Below are 19,183 nucleotides of genomic sequence, written 5' to 3'. Positions count from 1 at the left end.
CTGCGGTGTTGCCGTAGAACACTAACACAATAACATTTAACATTTATAACCATTAACCATTATGTTATTACTATAATACTATTTACTATCTGTTCACTCTGTTTCGTACAAGTTTAGTGTTTTTCATTTGATATTTGTTTTCGTTTAATTTATGTACTAACTTTGTAAGTATTATCTTATAGTTTGCGTTTTCTCTATTTGGGTGGATACATTTACTTAACTAATTAATACATTTATTGTGTTTGTTAATTTTGAATACTTCACAGTATATTGGTTAGTCATTTGTAAATATTTCGGATTTTGTGTAATTTATACTTTTGTGTTGGATTAAGTTTATACAATGTTTTAATCTAGCATAAGAGTATTGCGTGCAGTTGAATCAAAAATTGGTATAAATATTAATGCTTTTATTTTAATTAGGTAAATTATTTCAGTAAAAATGAGATTGGGCGATAGAAACCGTGACAGGAGTCGCAGTCCGCTTAGATCTCGGAAAAGTGGATGTAAAAAAGTATTTGTGTCAAACATACCATATGAATTTAAATGGAAGGAGCTAAAAGAATTGTTCAAAAAAGAAGGTAGTTATGAATATTATAACAAAATAATACAAACTAAGTTAATTATTTTAATTTAGAATTAAATCATAATATTATAAATAATTTCCTGAATTTGGGATTATGACTGCTGTGGTGGATTTATGAAATAAGATCCAGTTCCAAAACATTAAAAATGGTCAAATAAAATAATTTATTTTTGGGCATCATTTATGTTTTTATTTATATATTTTCAGTTAAATTACCATAAATATTTTATATTTTTATATTAAATTATATTATAATGGATTACAAATTAATTAGGTGCTTACCTATTTATAAAATTCACAGTCAACATTTTTATCGTATTACTTTGTTTTTATAAAATACTAGTGGAAATATCTGACTTTGTTTGTAGTTTGTATTTTCTCAAAATGACTGTAATGACAATTTAAATTAAATTGAGAATTATAGATTATTCATTGGAGTATTTAGTACAATCTTGAGAAAAAAATTGTAAAAATGTTAAATAGTGTTGTTACAAAACAGGAATAAAAAAGGCCAGTTTGTTTTATATAAATAAGGATTAACATAAAATTCCCCTTCTCTCTTCCTTCAGAAAAAAAAAAAATTAAAAATCAAGCGACGTGATGACACTTGGGAATATATTTTAAACAACTTTGTAAAAAAAATTGAAAAAATATTTAATAGTGTTATCACAAAATTGGAACAAAAAAATGCCTGTTCTTTTATATATATTTAAGAATTCATAATGAAAGAGAAAACAAGAAATATTTATGCATAAATGATAAAAACATTTTTCTACATTTAGTTGTAAACTTATTCCTTTAAGTTTTCTGTAATTGTTTTATTTAAACTCAAAATAATAATGATGTATACATTATAATTAAATAAATGTGTATAAACTCAATATGTAAATACATATTTGAGGTATAGTTATTAATTATTATCCTTGTTGATGCACATATTCTTTTTAGAATTTGAAAAAATAATTTTGTATTGTATATTATGCAATATTATGCAAAAAAAAAGTATTAAGAGCTCATTTTAAAGCTTATCTATCCAAGATCAAATTTGCACATGTTTACTATGTTAAATCCTCTACTAATTATAATGTAGCATAACTACAGTTAACATCATACAAATTTTAAAATTATAAGATATTTATAAAAAAGCCTCTGAAACAAAATTTGTTATTCTTAAATTCACTTAAAATATGATAAATTACTCTTTGGCGCCAAGAATAAGGCCTAATATAGATAAAATCGTTAATCAAATTCAATTGATTATGTACAGTAAGATTTATTGGTTTTTTTGTTTTAGTTGGCGACGTGTCTTTTGTAGTTGTATATTCAGATGAAAAAGACAAATCTAGAGGCTGTGGTACGGTTGAGTTTGACAGAGCAGATTCAGCTCAAAGAGCGATTGACAAGATGCATCGTTTTGATATAAATGGAAGAAAATTAGTAGTTAAGGAGGTATTTATTATAATAAATTATACTATAATATCAAATTAATTGTACGTTTTAATTTTTTATAGGATGATATTGAAAGAGATAAGAGTGGACGTCCAATACCAAATGGACCTCGTAATAGTGGTGGTGTTGGTAGTGGTGGTGGTGGTGGTGGTGTCGGCGGTGGTGGTGTTGGTGGTAATATCCCAACCAGTATCAGAAGCGCTAGTAGAATGCCTGTATCAGATGATTTCCAATGGGATAATACATATGGACTTTCACCTCAATTTCTTGAATCACTTAATATTCGTGGGCCACTCATCAATCGCATTTTTGTTGCTAATGTAAATTAAAAAATTCTTAAAAATACTTTTGATGTTTAATTTGATGTTTTAAATTTTATTTAGCTTGACTACAAAGTTGATGAAAAAAAATTAAAAGAGGTATTTAAACTTGCTGGACGTGTATTAGAAGTTGAAATATTTTCAGATAAAGAAGGAAAAAGTAAAGGATATGGAGTAGTTGAATATAATCATCCAGTAGAAGCAGTTCAAGCTATTTGTATCCTTTGATAGTTTTTGTATTTAAACTTTCTATATTTAATAACTAATTATGTCTTAATATTTCTTAACAACTACCAATAGCTATGTTCAACAATCAGTTTTTATTTGAACGCCCAATGTCTATACGTCTTGATCGTACGGATAAAGACCCATTAGCAAGACTTCCTGAAGGCTTGAAATCAATAGGAATGGGTTTAGGTGCAGGTGGAGCTCCATTGCATGATGTTGAAAGTATGTTTTGATAAATCTAAATATAAGAAATAATTATTTTTAGTTAAAGAATCTGTAAAAGTTAAATTAACTTTTTCTTAAAATTTTATAATTCAATGGTAGTGTGTGGTAAAATAATGAATATTATATTATACTATATTAAAAGAATTGTTGTCAATCAAAATATAAATATTAGATCTTTACCCAAATGTAAGTGAATATTATTTCATTATAGAAGTATATACATTAACGCAATTTTATCTATTAAAATATACTGTAGGATTAGATTATTTTTATCTAGTAACATAAAAAACAATTTATTCATTTGATTATAATTAATTTTTTTTTTAAATTTTATACATACCTGTACTGGGTTACTGGAATAAGAAAATGACCAGTTACACACAATGGATGTGATCATAACAACTTTTTTAAGTATGCTTAAATGTTGCAAATAGTGTATAGAACAATCATATATCAGCTGCACACAAAAATCGACTTAATTATATCTGTCCCCTGGTCATCTTATTCTGATTTAAGTACAGTTATTTTTCCTTTTGATGTATATGATATATTTCTTGTTGAAATTTTAAAACGCGTCACTGAAATAAATAAAACAATTTCAATTTAGAAAATCAATTTTTTTTTGAAAAATGAAATTTCATATTCTTAAGATCTAACTAATTAATTAATATTAAATGTATGATAAAAAATTTATTATTCATTCAGTTTAACTGTTTCAAGTATAATTTTAATAAATTTCAAACTAAATTTTTGTAACTAATTCTATTATTTATTTGTATAGGAAATCTCCCATCAAATAACACTTCACCTAACCAATCTCAGTCATTATCTACACCTGTTAATACATCAGCTTTAGCTGTATTAAGTGGATTGAGTGCTGATAGATTAGGCATTGAGACTCAAAATCGACGTTCTCGTAAGTAATTTAAGAAATTTTAATTTATAGATTTTAAATGTATTTCGGTTTTATGAAGTTGGTGGAGTTAACGGACTGGGAAATTTAAGTGCTAGTGATTTGGGCATTGGAACAAGTCTAGGGGCTGCTTTTGGATCTGGTATGAATACCAGTGGAGCTGGATCAATGAATAGTTCTTCACTACATCAAAGTAATTTATTTTTATCATATATATACCAGATGTGGCGAACCTCTTTTTTGGGTCAAGTGTCAAATTTTTCAAACAAGGTTTTGACAATTTTTCACGTGCCTAAAAAAATTATATTTTCTAGGGTTAAAAATAAAGTTACATAATTAATATAGTAATAATATATTTTTTACAAGGAATATTATAATTTTTAAACATAATTTGTTTCTTTGAATTTCTTATAAACATCATGTTATAAATAGTATAATTCTTTTAAATTATAATTTCTCACATGCCATTGAAATTTGACCGATGTGCCACCTTTGATACGCGTGCCATAAGTTCGCCACCCCTGATATATACATATATATGTATAATATATTATAAATATTTAAAAGTACAAAATTAGTTTAAGTTAATTTAAAATGTCTAGTAGTTTACCATAAATGTCACTTTTTAAAAATGTATTAACATTTTATTTTATTGATATTTATAAGTGTTTACCAGCCTGGAATTTATTTAATCATTAGGGAGTAAACATTAATTTTAAGATTTATTTTTGTGTTATTTTGGTAGAAACAGTCATTCAAATTTGTTGATCTTGATATGTTATTGACCTCGATTTCATTAGTAACAGTAAAATGTAACATTACAATTACAATGATTTTAGATTTTGAATGGAGTGATGAATGTATTGATTGATATTACAATGTTTTATTCTATCTATCGTTTTTTGTCTCTTTGAGGTAGTAAATATTTTTTAATTTCTTAACCTTTAGGATAGTCTATATTAGCTAATTGAATTTAGTTGATGTTTTGATGTGTCAAAAGTAAATTAACCTAAGTAATTTAAAAAACACCCCTTAACCAAAATTTCACTAAATTGCAAAAATCAGTGAATTTTTTTAATATTTGTAATTTATATTATTTATTTTAGTTTTTCTTTAAAATATGATATAAAAATTGATTTACATGTTAGCACAATTGTTTTTTAAGTATTTAATGTTGTTATTTTGTAAAAAATTTTAAATTACTTTATAGTTAAAAATTTATACTAAGTTCAATTTTTATATTTAAGGATTGATAATTTAATACATTGTCATTAAAGTGGTTAATACTATACAAAAAAAATCTTTAAAATTAAACACAATTTTCTTAAATTAGAATTTGAATAAAATTCATAGAATGAATTTCTATTCATAAACATAATAGGAGTATTAGAAATTTATAATGTTTATTATTATATATTGAAATTTTCAAATGCAATATTTTCGATAAAAATTATTTAATCTAATGTATTATTTATAGTAATATAAATTACTATAATATCAATATATATATATGTGTGTGTGTGTGTATATCAAAATATAGTTGTTAATGTAAACCGATTAATTGTCTGCTCAAATATCAATGAATTCAAATTTAAAATGTACATCATCATAACTTTTTTAAAGACTAGGTTTACTTTAAACCTACTATACAAGTGATAGCAGTAACTCTAATTTACCTCCCCCTTTTTTTTCTATATTTATGATGTTTAATTATTTATAATTAATTTATTATTTTAGACTCCCTTGGTGGTCGTGATTTTGATTCTTTATCACTTGGTGTACGAAATTCAAGTAGCGGTGGTGGTGCTTTTGCTGCAGACTTTAGATCCGGATTGGGTAATTTTTTATTTTTTATATTCATATACAAATCTTAATTTAATTAATATTCTTAAATAAAACCGAACATTCCATTATTAATTAATTGTATGAATATCGTTGTAGGTGGAGGTGATATGCATATGGGTATGGGTCCAAAAAAATCTGATACGATCATGGTAAAAAATTTACCATCAAATACAACATGGCAAAGTTTAAAAGATTACTTCCGTGACTGTGGAGACATTAAATTTTCTGAGGTTGGAAGTAAAGGATTTGGAATTATTCGATTTGCATCAGAGTGGGATGCTGAAAGAGCAATAAGTATCCTTTTTATTTGAATTTTAAGTTTTTAAAACAATATTAATGCAAAAGCATAAAATATGAAAATATGCTGGTATTTTTATTTTTAGATATATAAAGTTCTACAGTATTTTTTACTATAACTAAATGACAAATATTTTTTTAATTTTATAGATTATACTAATAATTTATGGGTTAAAGTCTTAGAAATCAGTTATTATTCATTTATAATTTTTATCATAATATGAAACATACACTTCTGATACAGTGAATTTATTTGTACTTAATGCGAAAAATATAAATAGGTGTTTAATACAGATATGTTCAATTATTTAATGAAAATTAATGATGCAATTTTAGCATTAGTAGCATAACACAACTGTTTACTGTTTAAAGAATAATGAACAATTCAATTTCCTTAACTATAAAATTTTTAGCTTTAAAAAATTTATCAAGATTTGATGGTCATCTTATTGAAGTAGTATATTTCTAACTACAAGTGTAAGTAACCATTATTATAACTCAAAATTAATACATATATTTAAAAAACATACTAGTGTAATAATTAATGTATGTAGGCTAATTTAATTCAATATTTATTGTAACATAATTATTGTATTTTTTTTGTCAGATACTGAAATTGTAGGCTTAAAATATTTTTCCAATAGGCTAATGACTGTGTGTGTTTGTGTTTTAGACATCAGTACTATTTAAAAAATAACTTTCTTGGAGATTATAAGACATTTTATTCTTGGTCTATTTTTATATTTTTTGATTTTACAATTCTGTGAGTCAATATCTTCTTTTTCCAATTTCAAGAATTCAGAATTAAATTGAATTAGTTTGTAAAATTGTCTTTTTTTTTCATAGTTTGTATTCTTAGTGGTGTGTGAGAATAAATAACAAGATCAGATTTATGACATTTTAATTGGTTTGTTATTTTTATATTTTGAATTTGTTTTCCTCAACCTGTGTGTTTTACACCTTATTTACATGTCTCACTTTGATATTGCATATATTTTATTCATCTTATACATTTGATGGTATGTGATGTATATGATTCTATCCTTGAAATTAAAATAATGCAATGTGTATTTAATATCAAAATCAATTAAAAATATTTTTAAGTGCAACTATGTAATAAATTTGCTTAAAAATATAATATTGAAATAATATTATGTGTTGGTTTAGTAAAATAAAATGTTATTTGATAACATATAATTGGAAGTTTTGCAATTTATCAACTTCATAATACATTTTTTATAGTGTAAAAAATGAATAAATGATGTATTTATAATTTGAGTTTAAGTATTTAATATGTTTAATATTTTGATAATATAATTAAAAAAAAAAAAATTGTTTAGGATATATTTTAATTTCAATAAACGTACTTTTAGCATTTTATTAATTTTTATCTTTGATATAATGTGAATAAAAATTAAACTGTTTAAATAATGACATAGAACATACATCTGTTTTACTGGTTCTTTATTTGATGGTATCATTTTAAATTCCACATATATAAAATATATTTTAAATATTTTATGGCAGAATTTCTTATTTATTGTGCTCATAATTATAGAGTTAACCAACGTTTTGATTATGGTTTACTTATTTTTAAAGAGCTGATTATGAATAGTTTATTATTCAGAATAATAAATCTAGTGTTACATTTAAAAAAAACCCCTTAAATTTTGTTTTGTTAATGTAATAGTATAATTAAAGTAATTATATTTGTTTTACATATCACCACAATAGATATAATGTACTATTGAAGAATAGTCTTCAGTGTTATGTAACAAATTAATTATTCTTAACCTTATTCTTTTAAAAATATGCATATATAATATATATAATTTGTATTCTTATACTATTAGGTATTTTTTTTTTATTTTTTTTTTTTTTTTGTATTTGGAACAGCCATAGTAATTGAAGTGACCCTATTTTCCAGTCATTGTACTATTAGAAATTTATTATTTATGATCGTATATCCAATACTTCATATTGTTTAATATTTTTTTTAAATTCAAGAGAATTATGTTTTTCATATAAGTGAATAATTTATTTTATTTTTATTTATCCTTTTAATAAAAATTTATTTTTCTTTTATTATATAAATACATGTATTATTTATTGTTTAAATTGTTTAAAGAAAAAGAAATTCTATTTTTTAAGCTTACTTATTTTTCTATTTCTTTATTGGAAGAATGTAATTGAATTCAAAAGTTGCGCCTTTGTTTATTCAATTTTGTTGTAATATTTAAATTTTAAGTATGTTCCGGTTATTATGGTTGATTTTGATTGATCTACATACTCGATCATTGCATTTAAATTTTCTAATAGAGTTCAAGTTTTTTTTTATACTAGGCCTTCTTTCACTGTCCTCTAGTTTTATTTTACTGTTTTGGAGTTTGAAACAAGTAAGTTATTATATTATTTTTTTATTTTTTTTTTGTCTCACGGTTCATTTACGTTTACATGTGTATAAATAAGTTTATTTTCAGAGCAATTTTATTGAAGATTTATTGACAACGATTAAAGCCATTTTGACAACTCTCAGTTTGGTGTTGTATTTTTTGTCTTGTACTTACAACAGGCATAACATACGTTTATCTTATGTAAAATGTTTAGACGTTTTGTCCTACAACAAAAATGCATGTTTAAAAATGTCATCTATATTTATTATAAGTGGTATGCATTTGTTTTGGTTTGTTGTGTTTTTTGTCAACTCAGTGATGACCCAAGAGCCTGCCATCAATCTAGTGCTTCATGCTCAAGATTTCCTCTGTTTCATGTTTGAAATGCAATTTTACGTGATCCTTTTGCTGGTGAAATCATCACTTGAAATGGTCATTCATAGGATATCCAACTTTTTTCATATGATCAAGGTAGAACGATATTAATCTAAGATTATTTGTTTGTTAAACATTGAGTTTAATTTTTAATAGAATAAGATATTATAAAACAATTCTCAAGATATAATTGAATTGTGCTGGAATATAAACAAGTTGATTAAAATCAATCATGTATTTTATTGGTTCTTAACTTATTTATCAATTGTTGATTTTTATTTGAAAATAAAAAAGGAACATATAATTTTTTAAAAATCTATAAAGTGAACTTTGAATTTTTCCTCTAGTATTTGTGATACAAATTATGATAACTATTAGTAAATATTGTTTTTATTTTACAGTTCAAACATGTCTATAATTACTAAATCAGATAATGTTGAATTGATACTTAATTTGGAGTCTATTTTTATTTTCATAGTTTTTAACCATGTTTATTAAGTTACTGATATAAACTAGTTAACTATAACTTAGTATTATAAGTACATAATATAACATTGAATAAACAATATTAGAATATTATTTTTATTTGTTTTTACATACAGGAAAACAAAATTGATACAAAACTTATTTTACCAGAATACTTTGCAAATTGCTTAGAAGATACTAGATTGTTACATATGGAGATATTTGATATGATGGTAAATGTTAATAAAATTTATGGTATAAATATATTAACCATAATTATTGAATCAAGAATTTTGTTTGCTATAAACTTGTATTCATGTATTACAAGTTTTTCAGTAATTGCACTTGTAGAAAGTATTGCAACATTTCAAAGAGTTGCATTGCTATGTTATTGCTGTGAACTGATTAAGCGAAATGTTAGTTATAAATAGTTTTTGTGATCATATTATATTATTTTATAAAACTAAATAGTTTTCAGGAAAATATTATTAAGAGTATGGTTAATGAAATGGATACAAATTTATTGCCTGGAGACAAATATAAGCAACAGGTGTGAATTTTTTTCAGATAATAGATATGTTCTATTGATAATTTATTTCTTTTTTCTTCAGAGACTTTTATTTAATCACCAAGTACAAAAATTGAAGTTTGATTTGGATGCTTTAGAAATGTTCCCAATAAATTTAGAAACACTTCTATCTGTAAGTTAAATGTAATCAAAATAGTAAAATCAAATACTTCTAAATTAAATAATATTAGAAGAACTTAAATGAGTAATGTTAATTTATAGTTTCAAAACTAGGTTATAAATTATGTTATAAAATATGATATATATACATTTATTTTAATCATCAGCTACCCCTCCCCCTTCATAGGACCAAAATTGGTGTTTTATAACTGGTATTGTGCAATTATTGACTCTGCCACATTTAAAAAGTAAGCTTGGTTAGGTTAATACTTAAATAATTAATTTAAAAAAAAAAAGTTACTATTTCTAAATATACCTATTTTTTATAATAATTCTTCATAACAAAAATCATAAAGGTATGTAACAAACTTTATTATAATTTCTTACAGCTCTCATAAAAAGGGAAAATATCAAATAATTTGTCTACCAGAAGATGATTCCGCCTTGCAATAATTTAATTTTTAAACTATTAGCTAAAATGTATCTACATATTTAGTTATAATGGTTATATCAGTGAATTATATATTATGTTATATATAAATAGTATATTATAGACTAGATAATAATAGGTTGTGTTAAGTGTGTTAACAGTATATAAATAAATAAATATTAACTACCATTAAATATTTCAACAATTCAGTTGTATGACAACAGAATAATCATACCGAGTTAGTTTTTTGATTATCAAAGTAAAAATTTTATTAAAATATTAATAGTTTAATCCTTTCTTTACTTTTATACACAAACATGATACTTTTTTCTATTAATTTAGAGTTGAGACTATTTTTTTAAAAGAATGAATGTTCAAAAATGTTCTAATTTCAAAATTAAAAAATGAGTGAGCAAGTTAAAATTTACAAATAATAAAACTAATCTGTTATTTACTCTTAGTTTTTAAAATTTGCCTTAATTTTATAAAAACTACAGTCTATAATACATTACATAGTAATTTTCTTAAATTTTTTATTTTAAAGTATTAATGTATTTTTATGCCTTTTTTAGCTTTAAATATTGAGAATATTCAGTTTATAAAATATATGCAGTTAAAATATGGCTAAAAATAACTAATATTTGTAAATTTCAACTTACTCTAATTTTGCATTCAGAAAAAAATTGGTGTTGCTTTTCATAAAAAAAAGAGTAATTTATAGTGCATACTCTGATAGGTTTAAATTTTTTTCAACGTTTTTAATTTGATATTGTTTTAAATTCTCAAAAACCCCATTTACTATTTGTGAACAAACTGTATATAATGTACACACATAGATATTATCATTTACCAATATTTTGATGTAAACTATTAATTGATTGTTTTTTTTTTCAGATATTAATAACTACTGCAAGTTACCTTCTTCTATTCAGCCAATTAAATTTAACTTTATAGAGCTAAGATTAAACTGTATCATTCTGTTAAATAATAATTTATTGATAATTATTTTTAACATTTTTTTGTTGGTTAATTAATTAATAATTTAGCTGTTTTATTTAATCTTTTAAACATTATTTGTGTTTATTGTACAAATTTTAAATTAAAAAAATTAATATTTTTTTTGTTAACCCATATTATTAATTATTTTACATGATTACACTTAAATCTTTGACAACCATCTAGTTTGTCTTATATATATACCTAAAGTTTAATATATATAATAAAGTAGTTATTTAACAAAGAAATTAGGAAATTTAATTCTGATTTGCTGTTGAGATAGGGTTTTTTTAACTAATTCATTTGAATTCTAATTCTTTATTAAATTTATAACACATAAATATTATAATAGAATAATATGAACAATAAAAATATCAAACAAAATGTAGGATCATATTAAAAAAATTATAAACAATATTTCTAGAGAAAGATTATTTTTATATTAAGCTATTTTATAAATATTTACAATCTATTCACAATTACTTAGTACAAATGTACATATATATAAATTCATAGATATAATCAAAATTTAATTTTAAAATACATACATAAAAAGTTGCACTGCTACTTAAACCGGAGAATAAGAATTAAAATAATGATCAGTAATATTGGTATATACTATTAATTATTAAGATTATAATATAGAAGTATATATTGGTTGCTGGTACCTATATAATTTAAATATGAAAATACTTTTATTTTGTTTAATGTAAGATTCATATCAAAAATCTAATTTTAACTCGTAGTAAAATAAATAGAATACTCATAATATACTTACACAATATGTATAATAAAATTAATACAATTGAATATATTATAGGTATTGCATAATAATATAATGTATAAATGTTATGTAATAATTAATTGTTTATTTTTATTTGATTACCCAAGTATAATAAAAACCATATATATATAAAAAATAACAGACTATACAAGAAGATCTATAACTATGGATTATTTAATATAATTAAAATTGGTTTATCAAACTAAACTTAAAACCAATTTAATACCAGTTATTATTTAACTAAAACAAAACCATAAGAAACTTTTTTGATACCTTCCATAATAAGATAACTAAAATAAAAATCCCAATTACAAATATTAACTTGATTAACAAAATTTCAGTAGGAACTTTAACTTCTTTTACTAATTTATTATTCAATAAATATACCATTTTACTTTCTTTTAATAATCTAAGTTTTGTTTCATCATCTAATTTTTCTGCTAAAGAGTTCATTTCATTCCGTAGTTGATTCTTTGCTTCTCTTACATTAATATCAAAGTAAAATGCTTCAGATCCTTTTCCATCTGAGAAGGCCATTCTTTGTTTAGCCATCAGTATTTGACCACCAGATAAAATGCCCATGTACATATGATATATAAATGGTGATAATAGTACATGATTTTCATTTTCTAAACTTATTAAGTAGTTTGAATATTCAGCCATAGCTTTAGTTATTCCAGATGGCCATTTATCTCCTAGATAATGTTTTAAGCTGCTTTCAAATGGTTGTGTACGAAATAAACCATTAATTTGTCCAAATTTATGCAAATTATAATTTTCTTCTTTTTTCATTGCAATCTCTAGATACTGGTATACAACATAAAATCGTCGTAATCCTTCTACCCATACTTTGCTATCTGTCATACCTGAAATGTATAATCATTTTTGTAATTATTTATGAAATAGTTTTTATCTTCATTTCTAAAAAATATTTTAAATAAATATAACCTTAGAATTATTAAAGATAGGTTAATGACAGTTATTGTAAGTTATTGTATGACATATTATAAAGGAAATTAACATTCACATTAATTATTAATAGGGTTCGAATTTGAAAGCAAAAGCTTTTTTTTTAATAAAAATAACAGAAAAGTAATTTAGAAGATATTAAATATTGACAGCGTAAAAACTATTATACTAAATAAAAATGTAGTGTTTTACAAGTTTAACGCCCTCTTTATGTATCTTTGTAGTTGAAATAATCCACAATTTCTGATACTTAAATCAATAAAAATCCTAACATTTGTCCATATAGTGTTTTGTGTTTAGTATCAATTTGTCAACTTATTTTATGCAATGAATGAGTAACCTTAAAAAGGTGTAGACTTGAGACTCGTTAATGTGTGAATTCAAATATTTAATAGCATTAGAAAATAATGTTGGTTGAATCCATTAAAGGAGCAACAATGTAGTGTATGTACATTTTAAATCAATTTATAATATCCTGCCCATTTGAAAATCAAAGATTTTATTTTAGTAAAATATTAGACTAGGTATAAAAAACAATATTTTTAAATTGGTTAAATGTATTTATTTCTTTTAAAATAAATACATAATAGGTATAACTGCACTAACATAAATTTTAATTAATTATATAGCAAATAAAAATTAAATATATTACCAATAGTCATTTTTGCATTAATTAAGGCATCACTAATTCGATGTTCTTTTCTTGTAGCCTTTCTCATTCTCTCAGTAAACTTAATTTCTTCAACTGCTGAAGATGGCGGATTTTTATTATTGTCATTATTTTCCACTTCAGTTAACATAATTATCAAATTGTCTATTTTATAAAATAGATCGAGTTTAGTTAAAACAATAATACTATATTTAAAATTAAAAACAAATGGCACATCATACAATAATTAGTGAACTAGTGCAGTAAAGATTTATATAGAATTTTTTAGATTATATAACACAGAATAGTTGAAATCAGTTCTGCTTCTGTGATAATAATTTTATTACTACCACAGAATGTTACTACAATTACAGAATAAATATAATGTATTCTGTGCTATAATCACGGCTGTAGATATCGCCGTAACTATAATCATAAATAATATATATTATATTATCTTAAGCTAATATCCACGGATAGCTAAGATAATAATATTATCATAGCTATCAAAGATAAATGATAATATACTATCTTTCTATTGTTTAGGGCATAGACATATTAATATGTCTATGGTTTAGGGTAGGTTAGGTCAGTGATTTTAAAATTAATAGTTTGGTTTACTCATAGTCATAATTCATAAACGTACAATAAATATAATTATAAAAGTTTTCTATTGCAAAAGGTTAAAGGTGTAATAGTTCTTGTGGCTCCTTAAGTTCTCATGATTCATCGATAATTTATTAAAAATTAAAAAATCATTATTAATCTTGATCAAGCAAATATATTATAATTATATAATACTGGTACCATATAAAATTATTATTTAATTACAATTTTATAATTTTAAAATAAACATTAAATAAAATTAATTTTACTTTTATTAGTCCAGTCAAATTAGACGAAAATTAAGCTTCTGTGCGAAAAAAATCCCATCAAGCTGAATTTTGGCATACACCTATATATTATCATCAATAACAATGTGTAAAAAGTCGACTTAGAAATGGTACCTATGTGCCCGTCAAAGGTTATTCAAGATAAAATTGATCAAAGGTCACAAAAATGGCCTTTTTTAATATATCACTTGTTATTGGTTGTACGATAAAAAGTTTCAAACAAAAATTACCGAAAAGGTAGGTAATTATCTCTTCAAAAAAGTATCATAGCATTTTCACGTAAGATTTATTGTTTTTGATATATAAGGTCTACAAAGTACATACTTTTAAAGAAATTTGATTTTTTCACTAAAAAAAAATATCCTTTGTGTTAATACCTATATTGCTTTAAACTTTAAACTGGTTGTACAAAAAAAAGTTTTGGTTAAAAATTTTAGTGGAAAAACATATCTACAAGATAGATTTTTATGTATTTATGTATTTATGTAATCATACTTACAGTATTCACAATTAAGAAAGTTACGAGTAGGTGCTTAACGATAATATGAATGCAACCACCATTGAAGTAGAAGCTGGGCGCGTTTTTTTACATGGTTCCTTTATAGGCCTAGTGCCCTAGTCCACTTAGGTACATAGTCAAAAAGTGTTTAAATATAATATTTTGATTATTAACTAATAATTCAATACTCTTACTCATCATTCGATAACATATTTTACATTAGCATTTCATCTTCATTTCTTCATAAATTATATTCCATTCGCCATTCCAATCAGCTCATCAGCATACTGTTTACCTATTCCAAAAATAAATATTAATTACTACATTCAATATTTTAACTTACTAAGTAACAACTTTCTTTCATAAATTCATTATGGAAAGTAACAAAAACAAATATACTTCCTTTACGCATTCCAAACAATTCCCTTGCTATATCAGACTTTGACAAAGCAAATTTGTTTGCTTTTGACCTCAAAAGTAGATTTATGATTAACTCAGAAAAAATCGATATAGATCATATAAACGGGCGAATATAAGTTCCCGCACGAGATATGGTAGGTAAAAATTACCCCTGGGTATGCATACGCAAGTTCCCACACAAAATACATTACACCTGTACGTAAGTTTCCACACGAAAAAAAAATTATACCGAACACAAACTTCCTTCCCATTTTATTAGGACTTACAACTTAAACGTAGTTGGTGTGGTTAAAATTTGTTTTGTTTTCGTATTGCATAAAACAAATGTACAATTACATTTTTAATTGAATCCAGTCCGTATAACATATAATAAAAATGAATAATATAATATTTAGGTATGGTTCACGTATTATTTGTATAGGTATAAAATAATAATAATAATAGAAAAAATCAAATTTTATTTGGCTTATTGCAAAAGCTCAAACACTTCACATAGTCATGCTGTGTAATTATTTTTAAGTTATAATCTGATATTTTATTACTGATATAATTTTGTGTTTCTTCTTCTTTTTTACTTATTTTTTAAGGTTTATTGAAATCTGATGTTTTTATCTTTTAATCTTTATATATGTATTTGTTTGAAACATTTTAAAACTTCTATTATTTTGAATATATTAGGTTAATGATAATAAAAATTTGAGTTAAATTCAGAATTGAAACTTTCGTAAGCGTTTGTAGTAAGGTTTGTATCAAAACATTCAGAACTAACACTAACCCAAATACTAGGAGGGAACGTATTGATATCTTCGATGAGTTAGTCACTAAATAATCGCAAAATTCATTTATTTTATTATTTTCTAGTTTTTCAGTCATGAAACTATCTATAAAACAATCTTTAAATTCTATTGGATTAAGAAATGGTAAACCAATTACATAAATCAGTCACTTTCCTAATTCATCAATAAAATGTGATTTTTTCTATTATTATTTATTTTATATTTTTTTTTTTCGTGAGGGAACTTACTAAGCCCTATAAACTATATTGAAATACCATTAACTAATTCTCTCTTTATATACTTACAAATTAAACACACCAAACCCCTCTAAAATCCAATATTTAATTAAGAATCTACCTTGGACAAGATCTTATAACCAAAACTCAAACATCAACTGATCAACTCAAAAAAGCTGTAATGATAAGAACCTCAGCTATAGTGATATATGTTTAGAAGTTCGTTTTTAAGAGTAATTATGCATGGCGCATGCAACCAAAAATATATTATAATTGGTATAACATTATGAGTTAATAAAGATTAAACAATTTTAATTTATAAAAGTGTTTTACAAATTATTAAATAAACAAATAAATCTACAAGAGCTATAATGTTTCTTACACAATTATTCAACTCCATTCTCAGATTATCCTATATCCTGACTCAGAGCTTCATGGGAACTTTTCGTTGTAATACTCATACAAAAGCTTGGTAAATCTTCGATATAACCTCTTAATTTCAACCAATAAGTTTGTTGTCCATTTTTACAAAAATTCTTGAAAAAATAATAGAAACTTAAAGAATCTACTCAATCATTCACGACAAAAAAATATTACCTACCAAAATGCAAATACACAATTTGGTTTTAGAAATAACAATAATACTCTACCACTAAGTTCATAAAATATTCGATAAAATAGCCTATAATCTCTAGTACAAAAACAAATGGTTTTTTAGATATCGCCTAAGCATTTGATCGTATCCATGAAGGCCTTTCACACAAAATTTGATTTCTACCTACCCTACTTTATTTTCTCTTCAAATCGTTTCTTCTCCATCATACATTTATAGTACATTAAGATGAAAAACTATCCTGAGTCTATACCATAAAAGTAGGAATATTGCAAGGCAGCATTCTTGCCTTTAAAAAAAACAACATTTACTCTACCGATATTCTCCATATCAAAACTTGTCCAGCTACCTTTATAGATAATACAAATGTAATTTCTTCCAATTTAGATATAGATGTAAAGACAAAGAACCTCTTTGTCTCAACTTACACTAGTGGTGCGCTACCTAGAGATCTCCAATAATTTTACATCAAATGAAAAAGTTATATATTTTATGTAAACATTGTTTATAATTTTATACAAAGAAAAATTATTTTGTACCGTCAATGGCTGTGTCAATCGTAATATCTTAATGTTTTAATAGCAAGTTCTATTGAATCACACAGTATATGGATTATTTTTAAATCGAATTTATTTAGTAATTTTCAACACTAGCGATAATTAAAAACAAATGTCGCTCCAGATTAAATGTTGAAGCCGATTTAAGAGTAGCAGTGTCGAATATCAAACCAAACAGAAATATAGAATCATGAATCAACCATGTTTATAATGCAAACTCAGGTCTCTCATTGCAATAATTAAATTGTAATTTTATAGTTTTAAAAATATTAAAATGTTGATTATCATTAAAATAATTTTAGTGAATTTTTAATTTGAGATTTCATAAAATTATGATTTTGTATTTTGTATTTTTTATGTTTTGGATTAATTAAATTAAAGCATTATTAATATTGCCTAAAATTAACGATTTAATTTATACGAATAAAATGTTGGTATACATTAAGACTATTAAGTAAATATATATTATACACTTATACATTGTTAGTAGGAAGGGAGAGGGGTAGTTTATCGTATTATTAAAATAATTTTTTTTTTGGGGGGGATCTTGAACAAAAAAGATTGCGCGCCACTGCCTTACACGTTACACAACGACTTTTGACATCAGTACTCTTGTCTCTACCAACATTTGCCCGTAACTATTCAAACTTTTAAGCACATACACACAATCACCCGTATTCATACATTTCCAATTTGTCCTCTGACACTATTTCTGACAATCCTTCTAGCTCTTTGACGTTTTAAACGTAACTAGTCTCGTAATTTACTAATTTAGGCAATCAAAAAATTATAAAATAAAAGGATTATATTTGAAGTAGTATCAATGGATGCCTCTTTCTATTGAGTGATCACACCTTGCGTATATATTTTTTAAATTTTGCTGATTGTATATTTGTATTATATTGAATACAGACTAATAATTCTTCAATTTAAAAATAAAATAATTCACAATATTATGAAATCAATAAATTCATAACAACTATAGAATAATATTTCTATCATCATAAAATGTATTATATTAATTTTAGATTCTGAACGAAGTGATGAATATATTGATTTTACAATGATGTGTGTTTTTTTTTTTGTGTCTGTGTACAGCATAAGTAGTCGAAATAATGCTTCAATTTCAAACTTCGGGGGTGGTTTCCGATGACAAAATGAATATCCTTGGTGCATTGTAGAGTAAAAAGTAAACATTTTTCAACAGTTTTCAAAAAAATCGAGAAAAACAAAAAAAAAAATGACAGAAAAACGGGAATTTTTATAGAAAACCAGTTTTCGACCAAATCGATTTTTTTATATGGTTGTAATTCAAAAATTAATCATTGTAAATACTTGAAACTTTCACCAAATTTTTATGTTAGTGATATCTATATACAGTTTAATTTTCAAAATTTTTTGACTTCTTTGAGTTATTTATAGACCACTGAAATTATCGATTTTTATGAGAATTTTTTTTTGAAGTGTCGATAAAAAAATGTTGGATGATCAAAAAATTTTGAAAATTTAATACAAGGTTCCTTATGAGTTGTTCTTATTGTAGCTAAAAAAAAATTAAAAATCGTTAGTCACAATTTTTT

General features: G+C 23.9%; 3 protein-coding genes across 6 annotated transcripts; 2 read left to right on the top strand and 1 right to left on the bottom strand.

Moving 5' to 3' along the window:
* The first annotated feature begins 60 nt into the window (after window positions 1-60).
* On the top strand, window positions 61-6,338 carry LOC112601935 (myelin expression factor 2). Of its 4 annotated transcripts, none has more exons than XM_025349829.1 (11): window positions 61-164; window positions 421-578; window positions 1,878-2,032; window positions 2,095-2,352; window positions 2,416-2,569; window positions 2,653-2,802; window positions 3,587-3,721; window positions 3,780-3,911; window positions 5,456-5,554; window positions 5,660-5,857; window positions 6,274-6,338. In XM_025349829.1, exons 2-11 carry the CDS (start codon window positions 440-442, stop codon window positions 6,327-6,329), a joined length of 1,476 nt encoding a protein of 491 aa, XP_025205614.1. In that variant the 5' UTR covers window positions 61-164; window positions 421-439; the 3' UTR covers window positions 6,330-6,338. The 4 variants fall into 4 exon arrangements, with proteins under 4 accessions (XP_025205614.1, XP_025205617.1, XP_025205616.1 ...); XM_025349831.1 differs by having other exon boundaries at window positions 70-164; window positions 435-578; XM_025349830.1 differs by lacking the exon at window positions 61-164 and adding an exon at window positions 171-273.
* A 1,911-nt stretch (window positions 6,339-8,249) lies between these two features.
* On the top strand, window positions 8,250-11,251 carry LOC112601940. The gene is made up of 6 exons (XM_025349838.1): window positions 8,250-8,256; window positions 8,341-8,724; window positions 9,231-9,326; window positions 9,572-9,643; window positions 9,705-9,794; window positions 11,106-11,251. The coding sequence occupies exons 2-6, from the start codon at window positions 8,503-8,505 to the stop codon at window positions 11,163-11,165; spliced, it is 540 nt and encodes a 179-aa protein (XP_025205623.1). The 5' UTR covers window positions 8,250-8,256; window positions 8,341-8,502; the 3' UTR covers window positions 11,166-11,251.
* Window positions 11,252-12,171: 920 nt separating this feature from the next.
* On the bottom strand, window positions 12,172-14,016 carry LOC112601810 (heme oxygenase). The gene is made up of 2 exons (XM_025349601.1): window positions 13,613-14,016; window positions 12,172-12,857 (listed from the first exon to the last, which is right to left on the bottom strand). The coding sequence occupies exons 1-2, from the start codon at window positions 13,758-13,760 to the stop codon at window positions 12,232-12,234; spliced, it is 774 nt and encodes a 257-aa protein (XP_025205386.1). The 5' UTR covers window positions 13,761-14,016; the 3' UTR covers window positions 12,172-12,231.
* Window positions 14,017-19,183: the final 5,167 nt, after the last annotated feature.

The sequence above is a fragment of the Melanaphis sacchari genome, unplaced genomic scaffold (assembly GCF_002803265.2).
Source record: "Melanaphis sacchari strain LSU unplaced genomic scaffold, SCAv2.0 Contig7_pilon_pilon, whole genome shotgun sequence".
Classification (NCBI taxonomy): Eukaryota; Metazoa; Arthropoda; class Insecta; order Hemiptera; family Aphididae; genus Melanaphis; species Melanaphis sacchari.
Note: the sequence above shows the minus strand (reverse complement) of the source record. Positions and strands in the feature narration are given on the sequence as shown.

What these genes read in the sequence shown, in the direction of transcription:
- LOC112601935 (XM_025349829.1), top strand. Translation starts at nt 440, where the DNA reads ATGAGATTGGGCGATAGAAACCGTGACAGGAGTCGCAGTCCGCTTAGA. An exon ending in ATCGCATTTTTGTTGCTAAT is followed by an intron (nt 2,353 to 2,415) that starts GTAAATTAAAAA and finishes AATTTTATTTAG; the next exon opens with CTTGACTACAAAGTTGATGA. An exon ending in TAGTTCTTCACTACATCAAA is followed by an intron (nt 3,912 to 5,455) that starts GTAATTTATTTT and finishes TTATTATTTTAG; the next exon opens with ACTCCCTTGGTGGTCGTGAT.
- LOC112601940 (XM_025349838.1), top strand. Translation starts at nt 8,503, where the DNA reads ATGTCATCTATATTTATTATAAGTGGTATGCATTTGTTTTGGTTTGTT. An exon ending in ACTTTTTTCATATGATCAAG is followed by an intron (nt 8,725 to 9,230) that starts GTAGAACGATAT and finishes TTTTACATACAG; the next exon opens with GAAAACAAAATTGATACAAA. An exon ending in GAGACAAATATAAGCAACAG is followed by an intron (nt 9,644 to 9,704) that starts GTGTGAATTTTT and finishes TTTTTTCTTCAG; the next exon opens with AGACTTTTATTTAATCACCA.
- LOC112601810 (XM_025349601.1), bottom strand. Translation starts at nt 13,760, where the DNA reads ATGTTAACTGAAGTGGAAAATAATGACAATAATAAAAATCCGCCATCT. An exon ending in TAATGCAAAAATGACTATTG is followed by an intron (nt 12,858 to 13,612) that starts GTAATATATTTA and finishes TATACATTTCAG; the next exon opens with GTATGACAGATAGCAAAGTA.